This window comes from Rana temporaria, chromosome 5 (genome assembly GCF_905171775.1).
Source record: "Rana temporaria chromosome 5, aRanTem1.1, whole genome shotgun sequence".
NCBI classification, from domain to species: domain Eukaryota; kingdom Metazoa; phylum Chordata; class Amphibia; order Anura; family Ranidae; genus Rana; species Rana temporaria.
Window position 1 is genome coordinate 423,931,654 of NC_053493.1, and position 23,309 is coordinate 423,954,962.

The 23,309-nt window shown below is 57.6% G+C and overlaps 1 protein-coding gene across 2 annotated transcripts in view; it reads right to left on the reverse strand.

Annotated features, from left to right (window-relative positions):
- DHX30 (DExH-box helicase 30) overlaps positions 1-23,309 on the reverse strand; it is a 57,414-nt gene that overhangs the window by 30,478 nt on the left and 3,627 nt on the right. The window contains exons 1-4 of one of the 2 annotated variants that reach the window (XM_040355327.1): positions 14,870-15,031; positions 13,568-13,698; positions 4,688-4,798; positions 2,575-2,708 (exon numbers count right to left, since the gene is read on the reverse strand). In XM_040355327.1, the coding sequence (XP_040211261.1) occupies positions 2,575-2,708; positions 4,688-4,798; positions 13,568-13,698; positions 14,870-14,999 (506 nt within the window). In that variant the 5' untranslated portion in view covers positions 15,000-15,031. Of the gene's footprint in view, positions 1-2,574; positions 2,709-4,687; positions 4,799-13,567; positions 13,699-14,869; positions 15,032-23,309 lie in introns of those variants that run through there. The other variant, XM_040355328.1, reaches the window with a different exon arrangement.

The window sequence follows — 23,309 nt, forward strand, 5'->3', positions numbered from 1 at the left end:
CCTCCGACCCCACAACCGCCTCCGACCCCACAGCCGCCTCCGATCCTACCAGGAGGCCCCACAACCGCCTCCGACCCACAACCGCCTCCGACACACAGCCGCCTCCGACACACAGCCGCCTCCGACACACAGCCGCCTCCGACACACAGCCGCCGCCTCCGACCCCGCAGCCGCCTCCGACCCCGCAGCCGCCTCCGACCCCGCAGCCGCCTCCGACCCCACAGCCGCCTCCGATCCTACCAGGAGGCCCCACAACCGCCTCCGACCCCACAACCGCCTCCGACCCCACAGCCGCCTCCGATCCTACCAGGAGGCCCCACAACCGCCTCCGACCCCACAACCGCCTCCGACCCCACAACCGCCTCCGATCCTACCAGGAGGCCCCACAACCGCCTCCGACCCACAACCGCCTCCGACCCCACAGCCGCCTCCGATCCTACCAGGAGGCCCCACAACCGCCTCCGACCCACAACCGCCTCCGACCCCGCAGCCGCCTCCGATCCTACCAGGAGGCCCCACAACCGCCTCCGACCCACAACCGCCTCCGACCCCACAGCCGCCTCCGACCCCACAGCCGCCTCCGACACACAGCCGCCTCCGACACACAGCCGCCTCCGACCCCGCAGCCGCCTCCGACCCCACAGCCGCCTCCGACCCCACAGCCGCCTCCGATCCTACCAGGAGGCCCCACAACCGCCTCCGACCCCACAACCGCCTCCGACCCCACAGCCGCCTCCGATCCTACCAGGAGGCCCCACAACCGCCTCCGACCCCACAACCGCCTCCGACCCCACAACCGCCTCCGATCCTACCAGGAGGCCCCACAACCGCCTCCGACCCACAACCGCCTCCGACCCCACAGCCGCCTCCGATCCTACCAGGAGGCCCCACAACCGCCTCCGACCCACAACCGCCTCCGACCCCGCAGCCGCCTCCGATCCTACCAGGAGGCCCCACAACCGCCTCCGACCCCACAGCCGCCTCCGATCCTACCAGGAGGCCCCACAACTGCCTCCGACCCCACAGCCGCCTCCGACACACAGCCGCCTCCGACACACAGCCGCCTCCGACACACAGCCGCCTCCGACCCCGCAGCCGCCTCCGACCCACAACCACCTCCGATCCTACCCGGAGGCCCCACAACCGCCTCCGACCCACAACCGCCTCCGACCCCACAGCCGCCTCCGATCCTACCAGGAGGCCCCACAACCGCCTCCGACCCCACAACCGCCTCCGACCCTACCAGGAGGCCCCACAACCGCCTCCGACCCCACAACCGCCTCCGACCCCACAACCGCCTCCGATCCTACCAGGAGGCCCCACAACCGCCTCCGACCCACAACCGCCTCCGACACACAGCCGCCTCCGACACACAGCCGCCTCCGACACACAGCCGCCTCCGACACACAGCCGCCTCCGACACACAGCCGCCTCCGACACACAGCCGCCTCCGACCGCGCAGCCGCCTCCGACCCCGCAGCCGCCTCCGACCCCGCAGCCGCCTCCGACCCCGCAACCGCCTCCGACCCACAACCGCCTCCGACCCCACAGCCGCCTCCGATCCTACCAGGAGGCCCCACAACCGCCTCCGACCCCACAACCGCCTCCGACCCCACAGCCGCCTCCGATCCTACCAGGAGGCCCCACAACCGCCTCCGACCCCACAGCCGCCTCCGACCCCACAGCCGCCTCCGACCCCACAGCCGCCTCCGACCCCACAGCCGCCTCCGACCCCACAGCCGCCTCCGACACACAGCCGCCTCCGACCCCGCAGCCGCCTCCGACCCCGCAGCCGCCTCCGACCCACAACCACCTCCGATCCTACCCGGAGGCCCCACAGCCGCCTCCGACCCCACAGCCACCTCCGATCCCACGACCACCTCCGATCCTACCAGGAGGCCCCACAGCCGCCTCCGACCCCACAGCCGCCTCCGACACACAGCCGCCTCCGACCCCGCAGCCGCCTCCGACCCCGCAGCCGCCTCCGACCCCGCAGCCGCCTCCGACCCCGCAGCCGCCTCCGACCCCACAGCCGCCTCCGACCCCACAGCCGCCTCCGACCCCACAGCCGCCTCCGACCCCACAGCCGCCTCCGATCCCACGACCACCTCCGATCCTACCAGGAGGCCCCACAGCCGCCTCCGACCCCACAGCCGCCTCCGACACACAGCCGCCTCCGACACACAGCCGCCTCCGACACACAGCCGCCTCCGACCCCACAGCCGCCTCCGACCCCACAGCCGCCTCCGACCCCACAGCCGCCTCCGACCCCACAGCCGCCTCCGACCCCGCAGCCGCCTCCGACCCACGACCACCTCCGATCCTACCAGGAGGCCCCACAGCCGCCTCCGACCCCACAGCCGCCTCCGATCCCACGACCACCTCCGATCCTACCAGGAGGCCCCACAGCCGCCTCCGACCCGCAGCCACCTCCGACCCCGCAGCCGCCTCCGACCCACGACCACCTCCGACCCACGACCACCTCCGATCCTACCAGGAGGCCCCACAGCCGCCTCCGACCCGCAGCCACCTCCGACCCTACCAGGGACACGAATTTCCAAAGAAAAGCATTACCTGGGGTCAGTCCTGGTTGGACGGTCCTTCTGCGCTCCCCATCCCCCGTCCTCCTCCGCCAGGGACTGCGCACTGGGCGGAGCTTTAAGTTTCTTGTGTCGGAAAGTTTTCCCCGATCCCAACAATCCGAGATCCTAGAGAAGAGGAGGAGCCGTCACTGGAGAGTCACCCACAGGGGGGAGGGGGGGGACCCCAAATACTGCGCTGCGCTATATGTCAGAGATATAAAGTCTACAATCATCAGAAAAACTCCAACTATTTTTATTTATGGGCCGTTCTATTCCTGGAGGCTCCAGCAGAGGGCGGCGCTGTTCACATCCCTGCACTACTCTTCAAGGACAAGGAACGCAGGCCAAATCCGGCCCTCCAGATCCTGTGGACAGAACATGAGGGAGAGCCGAGCCCTGCACCCCCCCCCCCCGGGAGCACTGCACCACTCTCCACCCCCCCCCCCCCCCGGGAGCACTGCACTCTCCACCCCCCCCCCCCCCCGGGAGCCCTGCACTCACCACCCCACCCCCCCGGAAGCCCTGCGCTCTCCACCCCCCCTGGGAGCCCTGCACTCTCCACCCCCCCCCCCGGGAGCCCTGCACTCTCCACCCCCCCCCCGGGAGCCCTGCACTCTTCACCCACCCACCCCCCCCCCCCCCCCGGAAGCCCTGCGCTCTCCACCCCCCCTGGGAGCCCTGCACCACTCTCCACCCCCCCGGGAGCCCTGCACTCACCACCCCACCCCCCCGGAAGCCCTGCGCTCTCCCCCCCCCCTGGGAGCCCTGCACTCTCCACCCCCCCCCCCCCGGGAGCCCTGCACTCACCACCCCACCCCCCGGGAGCCCTACACGCCCCCCGGGAGTACTGCACTCTCCACCCCACGGGAGCCCTGCACTCTCCACCCCCCCCCCCCCCCCGGGAGCCATACACTCTCCACCCCCCCCGGGAGCCCTGCACTCACCACCCCACCCCCCGGCAGCCCTGCACTCTCCACCCCCCCCCCCCGGGAGACCTGCACTCTCCGCCCCCCCCCGGGAGACCTGCACTCTCCACCCCCCCCCCGGGAGACCTGCACTCTCCACCCCCCCCCCCCCCCGGGAGCCCTGCACTCTCCACCTCACCTCCCGGGAGCCCTGCACTCTCCACCCCCCCTCCCGGGAGCCCTACACTCTCCACCCCCCCCCCCCCCCGGGGGAGCCCTGCACTCTCCACCCCCCCTCCCGGGAGCCCTACACTCTCCACCCCCCCCCCCCCCCGGGAGACCTGCACTCTCCGCCCCCCCCCCCCCCGGGAGACCTGCACTCAGTGCGCCCCAACCACCCCCACCAAGCCCTGCACTCTGCACGCAGCGCACCTCTTCTCTGGGAGAGAATCCCGGCATAAAACGTATATAAAGTCTTACAGATACAATCGGCCCTTAGGGCCCTTTCACACTGGTGCGTTTTTCCCGCGTTTTCGCGGTAAAAATAGCGCTATTAAAACGCCCATAAAATGCTCCCCATGCCCCCTCCATTGAAATGAATTAAAAACCGCTGTAAAAACACGGTAAAAATGGAGCGTTAAAAAGCGCAATAAAACGACGCGTTTTTAATTCTTTTCAATGGAGAGGGGCATGGGGAGCGTTTTAATAGCGCTATTTTTACCGTGAAAACGCGGCAAAAATGCACCAGTGTGAAAGGCCCTTTAGAGGACAACCGTAATGCTGATGCAGACCCACAATGAGATTTAGTCTGGACACCCCTGCTCTAGAATGATAACCGAGTAAATACCATATTTGTCCACTAGATGGTGCCAAGTATACAACCAATTTCTTAGGATATTTATCGCCATCTAGTGACCGGTACGTTTTCATTTTAAATCGGGGGGAGGGGGGGATGGGGGATATAAAAAATTCAGCCCGCACAGAGATTTTTTTTTTGCACCCCCAAACCCCCCCCCCATGTGCCCAGAACAATCCGACACTCCCCCCCCCCCCCCCCCACCCAGCCGGACAATCCTACTGGAGGTCAGCAGACCGGAGAATATTGATGGATACAATTTATGGGAACATTCCGACGCGTTTCTGTTCAGCCTGAAATCCCGAAGAGCGCAGAGGGCGGGAGGAGGAGAAGATCGGACACACCTGAAATATTTTACACGCTTGTGCGGCAGCATGACGCTCGGCATCGGCCTTCCGCCCGCCGCAGCCTTCCACTTCAATGGGCTTCGGCCACTTGATCCGCAGGACGCTTCTCTACAGAGGAGACAATCAAGAGATGATAAGAGATTGTGCGCATGCGCAGCGCGTCCGGACAACACTTATTTATGGCTTGGGATGGAGAGGAGGGGAAAAAGTTTTAGACCCCCTGTCAGGTCTTTACTGCTATCCAGAGCTCCGTTACACCACTACGCTACCCGATTCCTACACCGACCACTACGCTACCCGACTCCTACACTGACCACTACGCTACCCGATTCCTACACTGACCACTACACTACCCGATTCCTACACCGACCACTGCACTACCCGATTCCTACACTGACCACTACGCTACCCGATTCCTACACTGACCACTACGCAACCCGATTCCTACACCGACCACTACACTACCCGATTCCTACACTGACCACTACGCTACCCGATTCCTACACTGACCACTACACTACCCGATTCCTACACTGACCACTACACTACCCGATTCCTACACTGACCACTACGCTACCCGATTCCTACACTGACCACTACACTACCCGATTCCTACACCGACCACTACGCTACCCGATTCCTACACTGACCACTACGCAACCCGATTCCTACACTGACCACTACACTACCCGATTCCTACACTGACCACTACGCAACCAGATTCCTACACCGACCACTACACTACCCGATTCCTACACCGACCACTACACTACCCGATTCCTACACCGACCACTACACTACCCGATTCCTACACCGACCACTACACTACCCGATTCCTACACCGACCACTACACTACCCGATTCCTACACTGACCACTACACTACCCGATTCCTACACCGACCACTACACTACCCGATTCCTACACCGACCACTACACTACCCGATTCCTACACCGACCACTACGCTACCCGATTCCTACACTGACCACTACGCAACCCGATTCCTACACTGACCACTACACTACCCGATTCCTACACCGACCACTACACTACCCGATTCCTACACCGACCACTACACTACCCGATTCCTACACTGACCACTACACTACCCGATTCCTACACCGACCACTACACTACCCGATTCCTACACCGACCACTACACTACCCGATTCCTACACCGACCACTACACTACCCGATTCCTACACTGACCACTACACTACCCGATTCCTACACTGACCACTACGCAACCCGATTCCTACACCGACCACTACACTACCCGATTCCTACACTGACCACTACACTACCCGATTCCTACACCGACCACTACACTACCCGATTCCTACACTGACCACTACACTACCCGATTCCTACACTGACCACTACGCTACCCGATTCCTACACTGACCACTACGCAACCAGATTCCTACACCGACCACTACACTACCCGATTCCTACACCGACCACTACACTACCCGATTCCTACACCGACCACTACACTACCCGATTCCTACACCGACCACTACACTACCCGATTCCTACACCGACCACTACACTACCCGATTCCTACACTGACCACTACGCAACCCGATTCCTACACTGACCACTACGCAACCCGATTCCTACACTGACCACTACACTACCCGATTCCTACACCGACCACTACGCTACCCGATTCCTACACCGACCACTACACTACCCGATTCCTACACCGACCACTACACTACCCGATTCCTACACTGACCACTACACTACCCGATTCCTACACTGACCACTACGCAACCCGATTCCTACACTGACCACTACACTACCCGATTCCTACACTGACCACTACACTACCCGATTCCTACACTGACCACTGCACTGACCACTACACTACCCGATTCCTACACCGACCACTACGCTACCCGATTCCTACACCGACCACTACACTACCCGATTCCTACACCGACCACTACACTACCCGATTCCTACACTGACCACTACACTACCCGATTCCTACACTGACCACTACGCAACCCGATTCCTACACTGACCACTACACTACCCGATTCCTACACTGACCACTACACTACCCGATTCCTACACTGACCACTGCACTGACCACTACACTACCCGATTCCTACACCGACCACTACGCTACCCGATTCCTACACCGACCACTACACTACCCGATTCCTACACTGACCACTACACTACCCGATTCCTACACCGACCACTACACTACCCGATTCCTACACCGACCACTACGCTACCCGATTCCTACACCGACCACTACACTACCCGATTCCTACACCGACCACTACACTACCCGATTCCTACACCGACCACTACACTACCCGATTCCTACACTGATCACTACACTACCCGATTCCCACACTGACCACTACGCAACCCGATTCCTACACTGACCACTACGCTACCCGATTCCTACACTGACCACTACACTACCCGATTCCTACACCGACCACTGCACTACCCGACTCCTACACCGACCACTACACTACCCGACTCCTACACCGACCACTACACTACCCGACTCCTACACCGACCACTACACTACCCGATTCCTACACCGACCACTACACTACCCGATTCCTACACCGACCACTACACTACCCGATTCCTACACCGACCACTACACTACCCGATTCCTACACTGACCACTACACTACCCGATTCCTACACTGACCACTACGCAACCCGATTCCTACACTGACCACTACACTACCCGATTCCTACACTGACCACTACACTACCCGATTCCTACACTGACCACTGCACTGACCACTACACTACCCGATTCCTACACCGACCACTACGCTACCCGATTCCTACACCGACCACTACACTACCCGATTCCTACACCGACCACTACACTACCCGATTCCTACACTGACCACTACACTACCCGATTCCTACACTGACCACTACGCAACCCGATTCCTACACTGACCACTACACTACCCGATTCCTACACTGACCACTACACTACCCGATTCCTACACTGACCACTGCACTGACCACTACACTACCCGATTCCTACACCGACCACTACGCTACCCGATTCCTACACCGACCACTACACTACCCGATTCCTACACTGACCACTACACTACCCGATTCCTACACCGACCACTACACTACCCGATTCCTACACCGACCACTACGCTACCCGATTCCTACACCGACCACTACACTACCCGATTCCTACACCGACCACTACACTACCCGATTCCTACACCGACCACTACACTACCCGATTCCTACACTGATCACTACACTACCCGATTCCCACACTGACCACTACGCTACCCGATTCCTACACTGACCACTACGCAACCAGATTCCTACACCGACCACTGCACTGACCACTACACTACCCGATTCCTACACCGACCACTACACTACCCGACTCCTACACCGACCACTACACTACCCGACTCCTACACCGACCACTACACTACCCGACTCCTACACCGACCACTACACTACCCGATTCATACACCGACCACTACACTACCCGATTCCTACACTGACCACTACGCAACCCGATTCCTACACCGACCACTACGCAACCCGATTCCCACACTGACCACTACGCAACCCGATTCCTACACCGACCACTACGCAACCCGATTCCTACACTGACCACTACACTACCCGATTCCTACACCGACCACTGCACTGACCACTACGCTACCCGATTCCTACACCGACCACTGCACTGACCACTACGCTACCCGATTCCTACACTGACCACTACACTACCCGATTCCTACACCGACCACTACGCTACCCGATTCCTACACTGACCACTACGCTACCCGATTCCTACACTGACCACTACGCTACCCGATTCCTACACTGTCCACTACACTACCCGATTCCTACACTGACCACTACACTACCCGATTCCTACACTGACCACTACACTACCCGATTCCTACACTGTCCACTACACTACCCGATTCCTACACTGACCACTACACTACCCGATTCCTACACCGACCACTGCACTGACCACTACACTACCCGATTCCTACACCGACCACTACACTACCCGATTCCTACACCGACCACTACGCTACCCGATTCCTACACTGACCACTACACTACCCGATTCCTACACTGACCACTACACTACCCGATTCCTACACTGACCACTACGCTACCCGATTCCTACACTGACCACTACACTACCCGATTCCTACACCGACCACTACACTACCCGATTCCTACACTGACCACTACGCTACCCGATTCCTACACTGACCACTGCACTGACCACTACACTACCCGATTCCTACACTGACCACTACACTACCCGATTCCTACACTGACCACTACACTGACCACTACACTACCCGATTCCTACACTGACCACTACACTACCCGATTCCTACACTGACCACTACACTACCCGATTCCTACACTGACCACTACACTACCCGATTCCTACACCGACCACTACACTACCCGATTCCTACACCGACCACTACGCTACCCGATTCCTACACTGACCACTACGCTACCCGATTCCTACACTGACCACTACACTACCCGATTCCTACACTGACCACTACACTACCCGATTCCTACACTGACCACTACACTACACTGACCACTACGCTACCCGATTCCTACACCAACCACTACGCTACCCGATTCCTACACTGACAACTACACTACCCGATTCCTACACTGACCACTACACTACCCGATTCCTACACTGACCACTACACTACCCGATTCCTACACTGACCACTACGCTACCCGATTCCTACACCGACCACTACACTACCCGATTCCTACACTGACCACTACACTACACTGACCACTACACTACCCGATTCCTACACCGACCACTACACTACCCGATTCCTACACTGACCACTACACTACCCGATTCCTACACCGACCACTGCACTGACCACTACACTACCCGATTCCTACACCGACCACTACGCTACCCGATTCCTACACCGACCACTGCACTGACCACTACACTACCCGATTCCTACACCGACCACTACGCTACCCGATTCCTACACCGACCACTGCACTGACCACTACACTACCCGATTCCTACACCGACCACTACGCAACCCGATTCCTACACTGACTCCTACACTACCCGATTCCTACACTGACCACTACACTACCCGATTCCTACACTGACCACTACACTACACTGACCACTACACTGACCACTACACTACCCGATTCCTACACCGACCACTACACTACCCGATTCCTACACCGACCACTACACTACACTGACCACTACACTGACCACTACGCTACCCGATTCCTACACTGACCACTACACTACCCGATTCCTACACCGACCACTACGCTACCCGACTCCTACACTGACCACTACACTACCCGATTCCTACACCGACCACTGCACTGACCACTACACTACCCGATTCCTACACTGACCACTACACTACCCGATTCCTACACTGACCACTACGCTACCCGATTCCTACACTGACCACTACACTACCCGATTCCTACACCGACCACTACACTACCCGATTCCTACACCGACCACTACACTACCCGATTCCTACACCGACCACTACACTACCCGATTCCTACACCGACCACTACACTACCCGATTCCTACACTGACCACTACGCTACCTGATTCCTACACTGACCACTACGCTACCCGATTCCCACACTGACCACTACGCTACCCGATTCCTACACTGACCACTACGCTACCCGATTCCTACACTGACCACTACACTACCCGATTCCTACACTGACCACTACACTACCCGATTCCTACACCGACCACTACACTACCCGATTCCTACACCGACCACTACACTACCCGATTCCTACACCGACCACTACACTACCCGATTCCTACACCGACCACTACACTACCCGATTCCTACACCGACCACTACACTACCCGATTCCTACACTGACCACTACGCAACCCGATTCCTACACCGACCACTACACTACCCGATTCCTACACTGACCACTACTCTACCCGATTCCTACACTGACCACTACACTACCCGATTCCTACACTGACCACTACACTACCCGATTCCTACACTGACCACTACACTACCCGATTCCTACACTGACCACTACGCTACCCGATTCCTACACTGACCACTACACTACCCGATTCCTACACCGACCACTACGCTACCCGATTCCTACACCGACCACTACGCAACCCGATTCCTACACTGACCACTACGCTACCCGATTCCTACACCGACCACTACGCAACCCGATTCCTACACTGACCACTACGCAACCCGACTCCTACACTGACCACTACACTACCCGATTCCTACACTGACCACTACGCTACCCGATTCCTACACTGACCACTACGCTACCCGATTCCTACACTGACCACTACACAACCCGATTCCTACACTGACCACTACACAACCCGATTCCTACACTGACCACTACGCTACCTGATTCCTACACTGACCACTACACAACCCGATTCCTACACTGACCACTACACAACACTGACCACTACGCTACCCGATTCCTACACCGACCACTACGCTACCCGATTCCTACACCGACCACTACACTACCCGATTCCTACACCGACCACTACACTACCCGATTCCTACACCGACCACTACACTACACTGACCACTACACAACCCGATTCCCACACTGACCACTACACTACCCGATTCCTACACTGACCACTACACTACCCGATTCCTACACTGACCACTACACTACCCGATTCCTACACTGACCACTACACAACCCGATTCCTACACTGACCACTACACTACCCGATTCCTACACTGACCACTCCACTACCCGATTCATACACCGACCACTCCACTACCCGATTCCTACACTGACCACTACACAACACTGACCACTACACTACCCGATTCCTACACTGACCACTACACTACCCGATTCCTACACCGACCACTACGCTACCCGATTCCTACACTGACCACTACACTACACTGACCACTACACTACCCGACTCCTACACTGACCACTACACAACCCGATTCCTACACCGACCACTACACTACCCGATTCCTACACTGACCACTACACTACACTGACCACTACACTACCCGACTCCTACACTGACCACTACACTACCCGATTCCTACACTGACCACTACACTACCCGATTCCTACACTGACCACTACACTACCCGATTCCTACACTGACCACTACACTACCCGATTCCTACACTGACCACTACACTACCCGATTCCTACACTGACCACTACACTACACTGACCACTGCACTACCCGATTCCTACACTGACCACTACACTACCCGATTCCTACACTGACCACTACACTACCCGATTCCTACACCGACCACTACACTACCCGATTCCTACACCGACCACTACACTACCCGATTCCTACACTGACCACTACGCTACCTGATTCCTACACTGACCACTACGCTACCCGATTCCCACACTGACCACTACGCTACCCGATTCCTACACTGACCACTACACTACCCGATTCCTACACCGACCACTACACTACCCGATTCCTACACTGACCACTACACTACCCGATTCCTACACTGACCACTACACTACCCGATTCCTACACTGACCACTACACTACCCGATTCCTACACCGACCACTACACTACCCGATTCCTACACCGACCACTACACTACCCGATTCCTACACTGACCACTACGCTACCCGATTCCTACACTGACCACTACACTACCCGATTCCTACACTGTCCAGACCACTACACTGTCCAGACCACTACACAACACTGTCCACTAGACAACAATGTATAGACCCCTACACTGCACTGTCCACTAGACTACATTGTACACTACACTAACCTACCCGATTCCTATACTGACCACTCCACTTATACTGACACCACTTTTTTTATTTATACTCACTAACTGCTTGTCTTTTCTCTCTAATGTCTCTGGCTGCTCCCTCTCTCCCCAGACCATATCCACCCCTCACCTGCAGCTTGTAGCGTCCATCAGTCCGGAGGAGAGGGGGGGGGGGGCCTGGAAGAGGTGAAGGCGGCAGCAGCGATGTTCACAGTGAGGTGGAGGCGGGACTCCAGGAGCAACCGCGATCACCGATAGGCCAACCCCGCTGCGATTGCGGATAGGCCAGCCCCTGCCGCCGCACATGACCCCATTCACCAATTCACAGGGCGCCAGCCGCAGTTGAGATCAGAAATAAGGAAGTGAACATTAGGGGGGGCGGAGTCGGCATGTTTTGTTGGAGGGGATCAAATACTTATTTTACTCACTGAACGGCAACTCCCATTTATAACATTTGTATCATGTATGAACGTTTATATGGCCACTAGATGGCGCTATAAGCACAACGGATTCTCCTCATCGCCATCTAGTGGCCGTAATGCAGAATTTTGCAGAGGATATATCCCCGGGAACATTCAATCATTCCCCCATCCGCACAGAATACATTTACAGGACCCGGGGGGCCGGCACAGCGGGTGCTGCAGGGTAGGTTCAGATTTCCCATCATTAAATGTCCCAGGGTCATTAGGACAAAAATGGGGGGGGTTTGTCACCGAGAGAGGAAGACATGGACAGTAACAAAACAGAAGTTCTAACCTCTACACCAACACTATAAATAATTGTTCTCTGTGTCCCCGCTGCAGAGATTTCCTCTCACTTCCTCTTCTGACAGGAAATCACCCCAGCAGGGAAAAAAAGACAGAGGCTCCACCCCCCCAACACAATAAAATATCAGGTCTGAAGTGGGCAGTTCTAGGGGGGAGGGGGGACAGTCCTATGGGGGGGGGGGGGGGGGGGACAGTCCTATGGGGGGTAGGGCAGTTCTGGGGGGGGGGGGTCTTCCTTACGAAATCCTGGTTGGAGCCGGTGTTGATGTAGGTGAGTTTGTCTTTGATGTCGGCGCCGCGGAGGGCGTGGCTCAGGGCGTTGTGAAGAAGTTCCTTCGGCTTCGGGAATTGCTTCAGGAGATCCCGAGAATCTACAGAAGAGAGAGAAAATCCGACATCAACCCGACACCGAGACTCAGGGATACCTAATGGGGGGGGGGGGGGGGGAATAGGGGACACTGACACCTGATGGGGAGGGGGGGACAGAGGACACTGATCTGACACCTGATGGGGGGGCAGAAGACACCTGACGGGGGGAGGGGGGGCAGAGGACACCTGATGGGGGGAGGGGGGGCAGAGGACACCTGATGGGGGGAGGGGGGCAGAGGACACCTGATGGAGGGGGGGCAGGACACCTGATGAGAGGGGGGGCAGAGGACACCTGATGGGGGGGGGCAGAGGACACCTGATGGGGGGGGCAGAGGACACCTGATGGGGGGGGCAGAGGACACCTGATGGGGGGGGCAGAGGACACCTGATGGGGGGGGGGCAGAGGACACCTGATGGGGGGGGGGCAGAGGACACCTGATGGGGGGGGGGCAGAGGACACCTGATGGGGGGGGGGCAGAGGACACCTGATGGGGGGGGGGGGGCAGAGGACACTGACAGGGGGGGGACAGAGGACACTGACAGGGGGGGGACAGAGGACACTGACAGGGGGGGGACAGAGGACACTGACAGGGGGGGGGACAGAGGACACTGACAGGGGGGGGGACAGAGGACACTGACAGGGGGGGGGACAGAGGACACCTGATGAGAGGGGGGGCAGAGGACACCTGATGGGGGGGGGGCAGAGGACACCTGATGGGGGGGGCAGAGGACACCTGATGGGGGGGGCAGAGGACACCTGATGGGGGGGGGGCAGAGGACACCTGATGGGGGGGGGGCAGAGGACACCTGATGGGGGGGGACAGAGGACACTGACAGGGGGGGGACAGAGGACACTGACAGGGGGGGGACAGAGGACACTGACAGGGGGGGGACAGAGGACACTGACAGGGGGGGGACAGAGGACACTGACAGGGGGGGGGACAGAGGACACTGACACCTGATGGGGGGGGAGGGGGCAGAAGACACCTGAGGGGGAGGGGGGACAGAGGACACTGACACCTGATGGGGGGACAGAGGACACTGACACCTGATGGGGGGGCAGAGGACACCTGATGGGGGGGGGGGGGCAGAGGACACCTGATGGGGGGACGGAGGACACCTGATGGGGGGGGGGCAGAGGACACTGACACCTGATTGGAGGGACAGTCTCACCTCTCCTCATATCTCCGTCTGCTTCCGGTCTCACCCGGGGTCCTCCCGTACACAACACCCGGATTTGTTGCCCCAAAACCCGGGACAGAAGCCGGCTAAAAAGCGGCATGACCGTCCAGGGCGCCGCCATGTCTGCGGAGTCACCAGAGAGAGGGGGAAGGGAGGAGCGGCCGGAGCGCAGAGACTGACACGGCGCCATCGGAGAGAAGCGGCCGCCAGGAGAACTACAACCAGAAGGGACACCATACTACACAGAGGAGTACAATGATCAGGGGGTATATTATATATACTGTATATCATACTACACAGAGGAGTACAATGATCATGGGGTATATATACTGTATATCATACTACACAGAGGAGTACAATGATCAGGGGGTATATATACTGTATATCCTACTACACAGAGGAGTACAATGATCATGGGGTATATATACTGTATATCATACTACACAGAGGAGTACAATGATCAGGGGGTATATATACTGTATATCATACTACACAGAGGAGTACAATGATCAGGGGGTATATTATATATACTGTAGAGGAGTACACCGACCCTACTATGATATGTACACAAACCCCATGATATATACACCCCCTGTGGAAAAAGGGCGGACATGCCTCCAGTTTTATGAAGGTCATCACTTTGTCCCCCCCCCCCCTCTACTTAGAAGGTAGGATGGAGTAACAGGTTGTAGTCATCCTTTTATACACAGAGATTGAGTAGAGCAAGCATCCCTAAATGGCAGACTGCAGTCCTGATCTGAATGAAGTGACAGTCCTATCCGGACCACCAGCCAGTCCAGAGTGCAGGTTTCCCCACAAGTCCCAGAGAGACAGGATGGATGACACGGGGTGCTCAGGGGTCAATGGGTGACACGGGGTGCTCAGGGGTCAATGGATGACATGGGAGGCTCAGGGGTCAATGGATGACACAAGGTGCTCAGGGGTCAATGGGTGACATGGGGTGCTCAGGGGTCAATGGGTAACACGGGGTGCTCAGGGGTCAATGGATGACATGGGAGGCTCAGGGGTCAATGGGTGACATGGGGTGCTCAGGGGTCAATGGGTGACATGGGGTGCTCAGGGGGTCAATGTATGTCATGGGGTGCTCAGGGGTCAATGGATGACACAAGGTGCTCAGGGGTCAATGGGTGACATGGGGTGCTCAGGGGGTCAATTGATGACATGGGAGGCTCAGGGGTCAATGGGTGACATGGGGTGCTCAGGGGTCAATGGGTGACATGGGGTGCTCAGGGGGTCAATGTATGACATGGGGTGCTCAGGGGGTCAATGGATGACATGGGGTGCTCAGGGGTCAATGAATGACATGCGGTGCTCAGGGGGTCAATGGGTGACATGGGGTGCTCAGGGGGTCAATGGGTGACATGGGGTGCTCAGGGGTCAATGGATGACATGGGATGCTCAGGGGTCAATGGATGACACGGGATGCTCAGGGGTCAATGGATGACACGGGATGCTCAGGGGTCAATGGATGACACGGGAGGCTCAGGGGTCAATGGATGACATGGGATGCTCAGGGGTCAATGGGTGACATTGGAAGCTCAGGGGTCAATGGATGACACGGGAAGCTCAGGGGTCAATGGATGACATCGGAGGCTCAGGGGTCAATGGATGACATGGGAGGCTCAGGGGTCAATGGATGACATGGGAGGCTCAGGGGTCAATGGGTGACATGGGAGGCTCAGGGGTCAATGGATGACATGGGATGCTCAGGGGGTCAATGGATGACATTGGAGGCTCAGGGGTCAATGGGTGACGTGGGGTGCTCAGGGGGTCAATGTATGACGTGGGGTGCTCAGGGGTCAATGGATGACATGGGAAGCTCAGGAGTCAATGGATGACATGGGAAGCTCAGGGGTAAATGGATGATGTGGGGTGCTCAGGGGTCAATAGATGACATGGGAGGCTCAGGGGTCAATGGGTGATGTGGGGTGCTCAGGGGTCAATGGATGACATGGGAGACTCAGGGGTCAGTGGATGACATGGGAGGCTCAGGGGTCAGTGGATGACATGGGAGGCTCAGGGGTCAATGGGTGACATGAGAGGCTCAGGGGGTCAATGGATGACATGGGAAGCTTAGGGGTCAATGGATGACATGGGGTGCTCAGGGGGTCAATGGATGACATGGGGTGCTCAGGGGTCAATGGATGACGTGGGGTGCTCAGGGGGTCAATGGATGACGTGGGGTGCTCAGGGGGTCAATGGATGACATGGGGTGCTCAGGGGGTCAATGGATGACATGGGGTGCTCAGGGGTCAATGGATGACATGGGGTGCTCAGGGGTCAATGGATGACATGGGAGGCTCAGGGGTCAATGGATGACATGGGAGGCTCAGGGGTCAATGGGTGACATGGGGTGCTCAGGGGTCAATGGGTGACATGGGGTGCTCAGGGGTCAATGGATGACATGGGAGGCTCAGGGGTCAATGGATGACATGGGGTGCTCAGGGGTCAGTGGATGACGTGGGATGCTCAGGGGTCAATGGATGACATGGGAGGCTCAGGGGTCAATGGATGACGTGGGATGCTCAGGGGTCAATGGGTGACATGGGGTGCTCAGGGGGTCAATGTATGACATGGGGTGCTCAGGGGGTCAATGTATGACATGGGGTGCTCAGGGGTCAATGGATGACATGGGGTGCTCAGGGGTCAATGGGTGACATGAGGGGGTGCTCAGGGGTCAATGGATGACATGGGAGACTCAGGGGTCAATGGATGACATGGGATGCTCAGGGGTCAATGGATGACATGGGGTGCTCAGGGGTCAATGGATGACATGGGAGACTCAGGGGTCAATGGATGACATGGGGTGCTCAGGGGTCAATGGGTGACATGGGAGGCTCAGGGGTCAATGGGTGACATGGGAGGCTCAGGGGTCAATGGGTGACATGGGAGGCTCAGGGGTCAATGGGTGACATGGGGTGCTCAGGGGTCAATGGGTGACATGGGAGGCTCAGGGGTCAATGGATGACGTGGGGTGCTCAGGGGTCAATGGATGACATGGGGTGCTCAGGGGTCAATGGATGACATGGGGTGCTCAGGGGTCAATGGGTGACATTGGAAGCTCAGGGGTCAATGGATGACATGGGAGGCTCAGGGGTCAATGGATGACACGGGAGGCTCAGGGGTCAATGGATGACACGGGAGGCTCAGGGGTCAATGGATGACATGGGAGGCTCAGGGGTCAATGGATGACATGGGAGGCTCAGGGGTCCATGGATGACATGGGAGGCTCAGGGGTCAATGGATGACGTGGGGTGCTCAGGGGTCAATGGATGACATGGGGTGCTCAGGGGTCAATGGATGACATGGGGTGCTCAGGGGTCAATGGGTGACATTGGAAGCTCAGGGGTCAATGGATGACATGGGAGGCTCAGGGGTCAATGGGTGACATGGGAGGCTCAGGGGTCAATGGATGACATGGGAGGCTCAGGGGTCAATGGATGACACGGGAGGCTCAGGGGTCAATGGATGACATGGGAGGCTCAGGGGTCAATGGATGACATGGGAGGCTCAGGGGTCCATGGATGACATGGGAGGCTCAGGGGTCAATGGATGACACGGGAGGCTCAGGGGTCAATGGATGACACGGAAGGCTCAGGGGTCAATGGGTGACGTGGGGTGCTCAGGGGTCAATGGATGACGTGGGATGCTCAGGGGTCAATGGGTGACATGGGGTGCTCAGGGGTCAATGGGTGACATGGGAGGCTCAGGGGTCAATGGATGACATGGGATGCTCAGGGGGTCAATGGATGACATGGGGTGCTCAGGGGTCAATGGATGACATGGGAGGCTCAGGGGTCAATGGATGACATGGGAGGCTCAGGGGGTCAATGGGTGACATGGAGTGCTCAGGGGGTCAATGGGTGACATGGGGTTCTCAGGGGTCAATGGGTGACATGAGAGGCTCAGGGGTCAATGGGTGACATGAGGGGGTGCTCAGGGGTCAATGGATGACGTGGGGTGCTCAGGGGTCAATGGATGACGTGGGGTGCTCAGGGATCAATGGGTGACATGGGGTGCTCAGGGGTCAATGGGTGACATGGGAGGCTCAGGGGGTCAATGGGTGACATGGGGTGCTCAGGGGTCAATGGATGACGTGGGAGGCTCAGGGGGTCAATGGGTGACATGGGGTGCTCAGGGGTCAATGGGTGACATTGGAAGCTCAGGGGTCAATGGATGACATGGGGTGATCAGGGGGTCAATGGGTGACATGGGAGGCTCAGGGGGTCAATGGGTGACATGGGAGGCTCAGGGGTCAATGGATGACATGGGAAGCTCAGGGGTCAATGGATGACATGGGAGGCTCAGGGGGTCAATGGGTGACATGGGAGGCTCAGGGGTCAATGGATGACATGGGGTGCTCAGGGGTCAATGGATGACACGGGAGGCTCAGGGGTCAATTGATGACATGGGAGGCTCAGGGGTCAATGAATGACACGGAAGGCTCAGGGGTCAATGGATGACACGGAAGGCTCAGGGGTCAATGGGTGACGTGGGGTGCTCAGGGGTCAATGGATGACATGGGAGGCTCAGGGGGTCAATGGATGACATGGGGTGCTCAGGGGTCAATGGATGACATGGGAGGCTCAGGGGTCAATGGGTGACATGGGGTGCTCAGGGGTCAATGGGTGACATGGGAGGCTCAGGGGTCAATGGATGACATGGGGTGCTCAGGGGTCAATGAATGACACAGGAGGCTCAGGGGGTCAATGGGTGACATGGGAAGCTCAGGGGTCAATGGATGACATGGGGTGCTCAGGGGTCAATGGATGACATGGGATGCTCAGGGGTCAGTGGATGACATGGGGTGCTCAGGGGTCAATGGATGACATGGGGTGCTCAGGGGTCAGTGGATGACATGGGATGCTCAGGGGTCAGTGGATGACATGGGGTGCTCAGGGGTCAATGGATGACATGGGGTGCTCAGGGGTCAATGGATGACATGGGGTGCTCAGGTGTCAATGGATGACATGGGGTGCTCAGGTGTCAATGGATGACATGGGAGGCTCAGGGGTCAATGGATGACACGAAAGGCTCAGGGGTCAATGGATGACATGGGGTGCTCAGGGGTCAATGGATGACGTGGGGTGCTCAGGTGTCAATGGATGACGTTGGGTGCTCAGGGGTCAATGGGTGACGTTGGGTGCTCAGGGGTCAATGGGTGACGTTGGGTGCTCAGGGGTCAATGGATGACATGGGGTGCTCAGGGGTCGATGGGTGACGTGGGGTGCTCAGGGGTCAATGGATGACGTGGGGTGCTCAGGGGTCAATGGATGACGTGGGGTGCTCAGGTGTCAATGGATGACATGGGGTGCTCAGGGGTCAATGGGTGACGTGGGGTGCTCAGGGGTCAATGGGTGACATGGGGTGCTCAGGGGGTCAATGGGTGACATGGGGTGCTCAGGGGTCAATGGATGACATGGGAGGCTCAGGGGGTCAATGGATGACATGGGAAGCTCAGGGGTCAATGGGTGACATGGGAGGCTCAGGGGTCAATGGATGACATGGGAGGCTCAGGGGGTCAATGGATGACGTGGGAGGCTCAGGGGTCAATGGGTGACATGGGGTGCTCAGGGGTCAATGGGTGACATGGGGTGCTCAGGGGTCAATGGATGACGTGGGGTGCTCAGGTGTCAATGGATGACATGGGGTGCTCAGGGGTCAATGGGTGACGTGGGGTGCTCAGGGGTCAATGGGTGACATGGGAGGCTCAGGGGTCAATGGATGACATGGGAAGCTCAGGGGTCAATGGGTGACATGGGGTGCTCAGGGGTCAATGGATGACATGAGAGGCTCAGGGGTCAATGGATGACATGGGGTGCTCAGGGGTCAATGGATGACATGGGAGGCTCAGGGGTCAATGGATGACGTGGGGTGCTCAGGGGTCAATGGATGACGTGGGGTGCTCAGGGATCAATGGATGACATGGGGTGCTCAGGGGGTCAATGGGTGACGTGGGAGGCTCAGGGGTCAATGGATGACATGGGATGCTCAGGGGGTCAATGGATGACATGGGATGCTCAGGGGTCAATGGGTGACGTGGGGTGCTCAGGGGTCAATGGGTGACATTGGGGGGGCTCAGGGGGTCAATGGATGACATGGGGTGCTCAGGGGTCAATGGGTGACATGGGGTGCTCAGGGGTCAATGGGTTACATGGGGTGCTCAGGGGTCAATGGGTGACATGGGGTGCTCAGGGGTCAATGGTCAGTTGGCCCAAGCTGTTACAATGTAACAACATTCATATCTGGGATGGATCTTTAGGATAATAAAGGACGGATCTCGGAAACTCTGATGGTCACTTTTCGTGTTTCTACAATGGAGACGAATGTTCTCTCCTGATACAATGTATCTCTGTCTTCTTCCCCATAGAGTCGAATGTTATCCCTTCTGTTACACTCTGAGAACCTTCCGTAAATAATAACAGAACAGAACCGGATCGGCGTTTTTTTTCCGGCAGAATGGATGAAATTGTCGGCCGTCACTCGCCGGGTCTGCACCGTTCTCCTCCTTTCTGGAGACTTATATAAGCGAACGTTTCCTCCTGCGCCCGGCGGTCAATCTCCGGTTATTGCGGACTGGAGGAGGATGAGAGGGGGACGCTGCCCCCTCCTGTGCGGAGGGTTTCCAGGGTCTATTTCATCAAATGTCTCCTGCGGGGGATCTGATTTCACAATAGCAGAAAAGGTCGGCGCAATTTCCGCTCACATCCGGCCGCCGGAGACGCGTTGTTTTCTTTATTTTAGAGAAAATTCCTATTCTAAAAAAAAAAAAAAAATTTTATGTCGCGCGGCGTTTTCTTTTCAGAAGCGAACGCATAAGTAAGCCGCATATGTAAACGGCGTTCGCACCGCACAGAGTGAGGTATCACCGCGAACGTCAGAGCGAGAGCGATAATTCTAGCGCTAGACCTCCTCTGTAACTCTAAACTGGTAACCTGTAAACATTTCTAAAGCATCGCCTGTGGAGTTTTGTAAGTGCCGCTGTTTGGCGCTATTCCGCGAACATATGTTATTTTAAAGCGCCACGTGTTTGGTATCCATTTACTCGGTGTGACATCATCTTTTATAGGGTTGTCCCCATACTTGTGTTGGTATCGGGGCCGATACCGAGCATTTGCGCCAGTACTCGTACTCGCACAAATGCTCCCGATGTCTTAGCTGATACCTGGCGGAGTAGCAGGCGGAGCGGAGCGCAGAGTTCAGGGCGACCGGAGCCGCCGCATTCGGTCGCGGAAGTGACACTTCGTGTTGCTGTCAGAGACGCCCGTCTTGGTACACCCTGCACTCGGCTACAGTATGGCCGCTGCTGCTGTTATGCGGCCGAGTGCGGGGTGTACCAGGATAGGCGTTGCAGGCAGCCTTCCCTAATGGCATTTTAGTGCCTGCCCATCAGTGCCCAAAAATGTCACCTTCTAGTGCCTGCCAGCCATCAGTGTCATCTGCTAGTGCCAACTGCCAGTGCCCCTTAGCCGTCAGTGCCACCTGCCAGTGCCCCCCAGCCAGTACCCCCCAGCCGTCAGTGCCATCTGCCAGTGCCAGCCAGCCGTCAGTGCCACCTACCAGTGCCCCTTAGCCGTCAGTGCCACCTGCCAGTACCCCCCAGCCGTCAGTGCCATCTGCCAGTGCCAGCCAGCCGTCAGTGCCACCTACCAGTGCCCCTTAGCCGTCAGTGCCACCTACCAGTGCCCCTTTAGCCGTCAGTGCCATCTGCCAGTGCCACCCAGCCGTCAGTGCCACCTGCCAGTGCCCCTTAGCCATCAGTGCCACCTGTCAGTGCCCCCCAGCTGTCAGTGCCACCTGCCAGTGCCCCCCAGCCATGAGTGCCACCTGTCAATGCCCCCCAGCCGTCAGTGCCACCTGCCAGTGCCCGCCAGCCATCAGTGCCACCTGCCAGTGCCAGCCGTCAGTGCCACCTGCCAGTGGTCAGTGCCATCTGCCAGTGTCAGCCGTCAGTGCCATCTGCCAGTCAGCTTTCCCTAATGGCATGTTAGTGCCTGCCCATCAGTGCCAAAAAATGTCACCTATCAGTGCCTGCAAGCCGTCAGTGCCACCTTCTAGTGCCCCTTAGCCGTCAGTCAGTGCCACCTGTCAGTGCCCCCCAGCTGTCAGTGCCACCTGACATTTATCAGTGCTGCAGATCAGTGCCACCTAATCTGTATTGTGCTTTGAGAAACTGTCACATGGCATTTAAAAAAAGTATCGGTACTTGTACTCCGTCTTAAAAAAAGTGGTATCGGGACAATCCTAATCTTTATATTGTACCAGAAAATTGGGTTTTTGATTTTTTTTAAGAAAAATTGCTGCGACAACTACCATTTTATTCTCTAGGGTCTCTGCTAAATATAAATATATATATATATATATATATATATATATATATATATATAAACCTTGGATTGCGAGGATAATT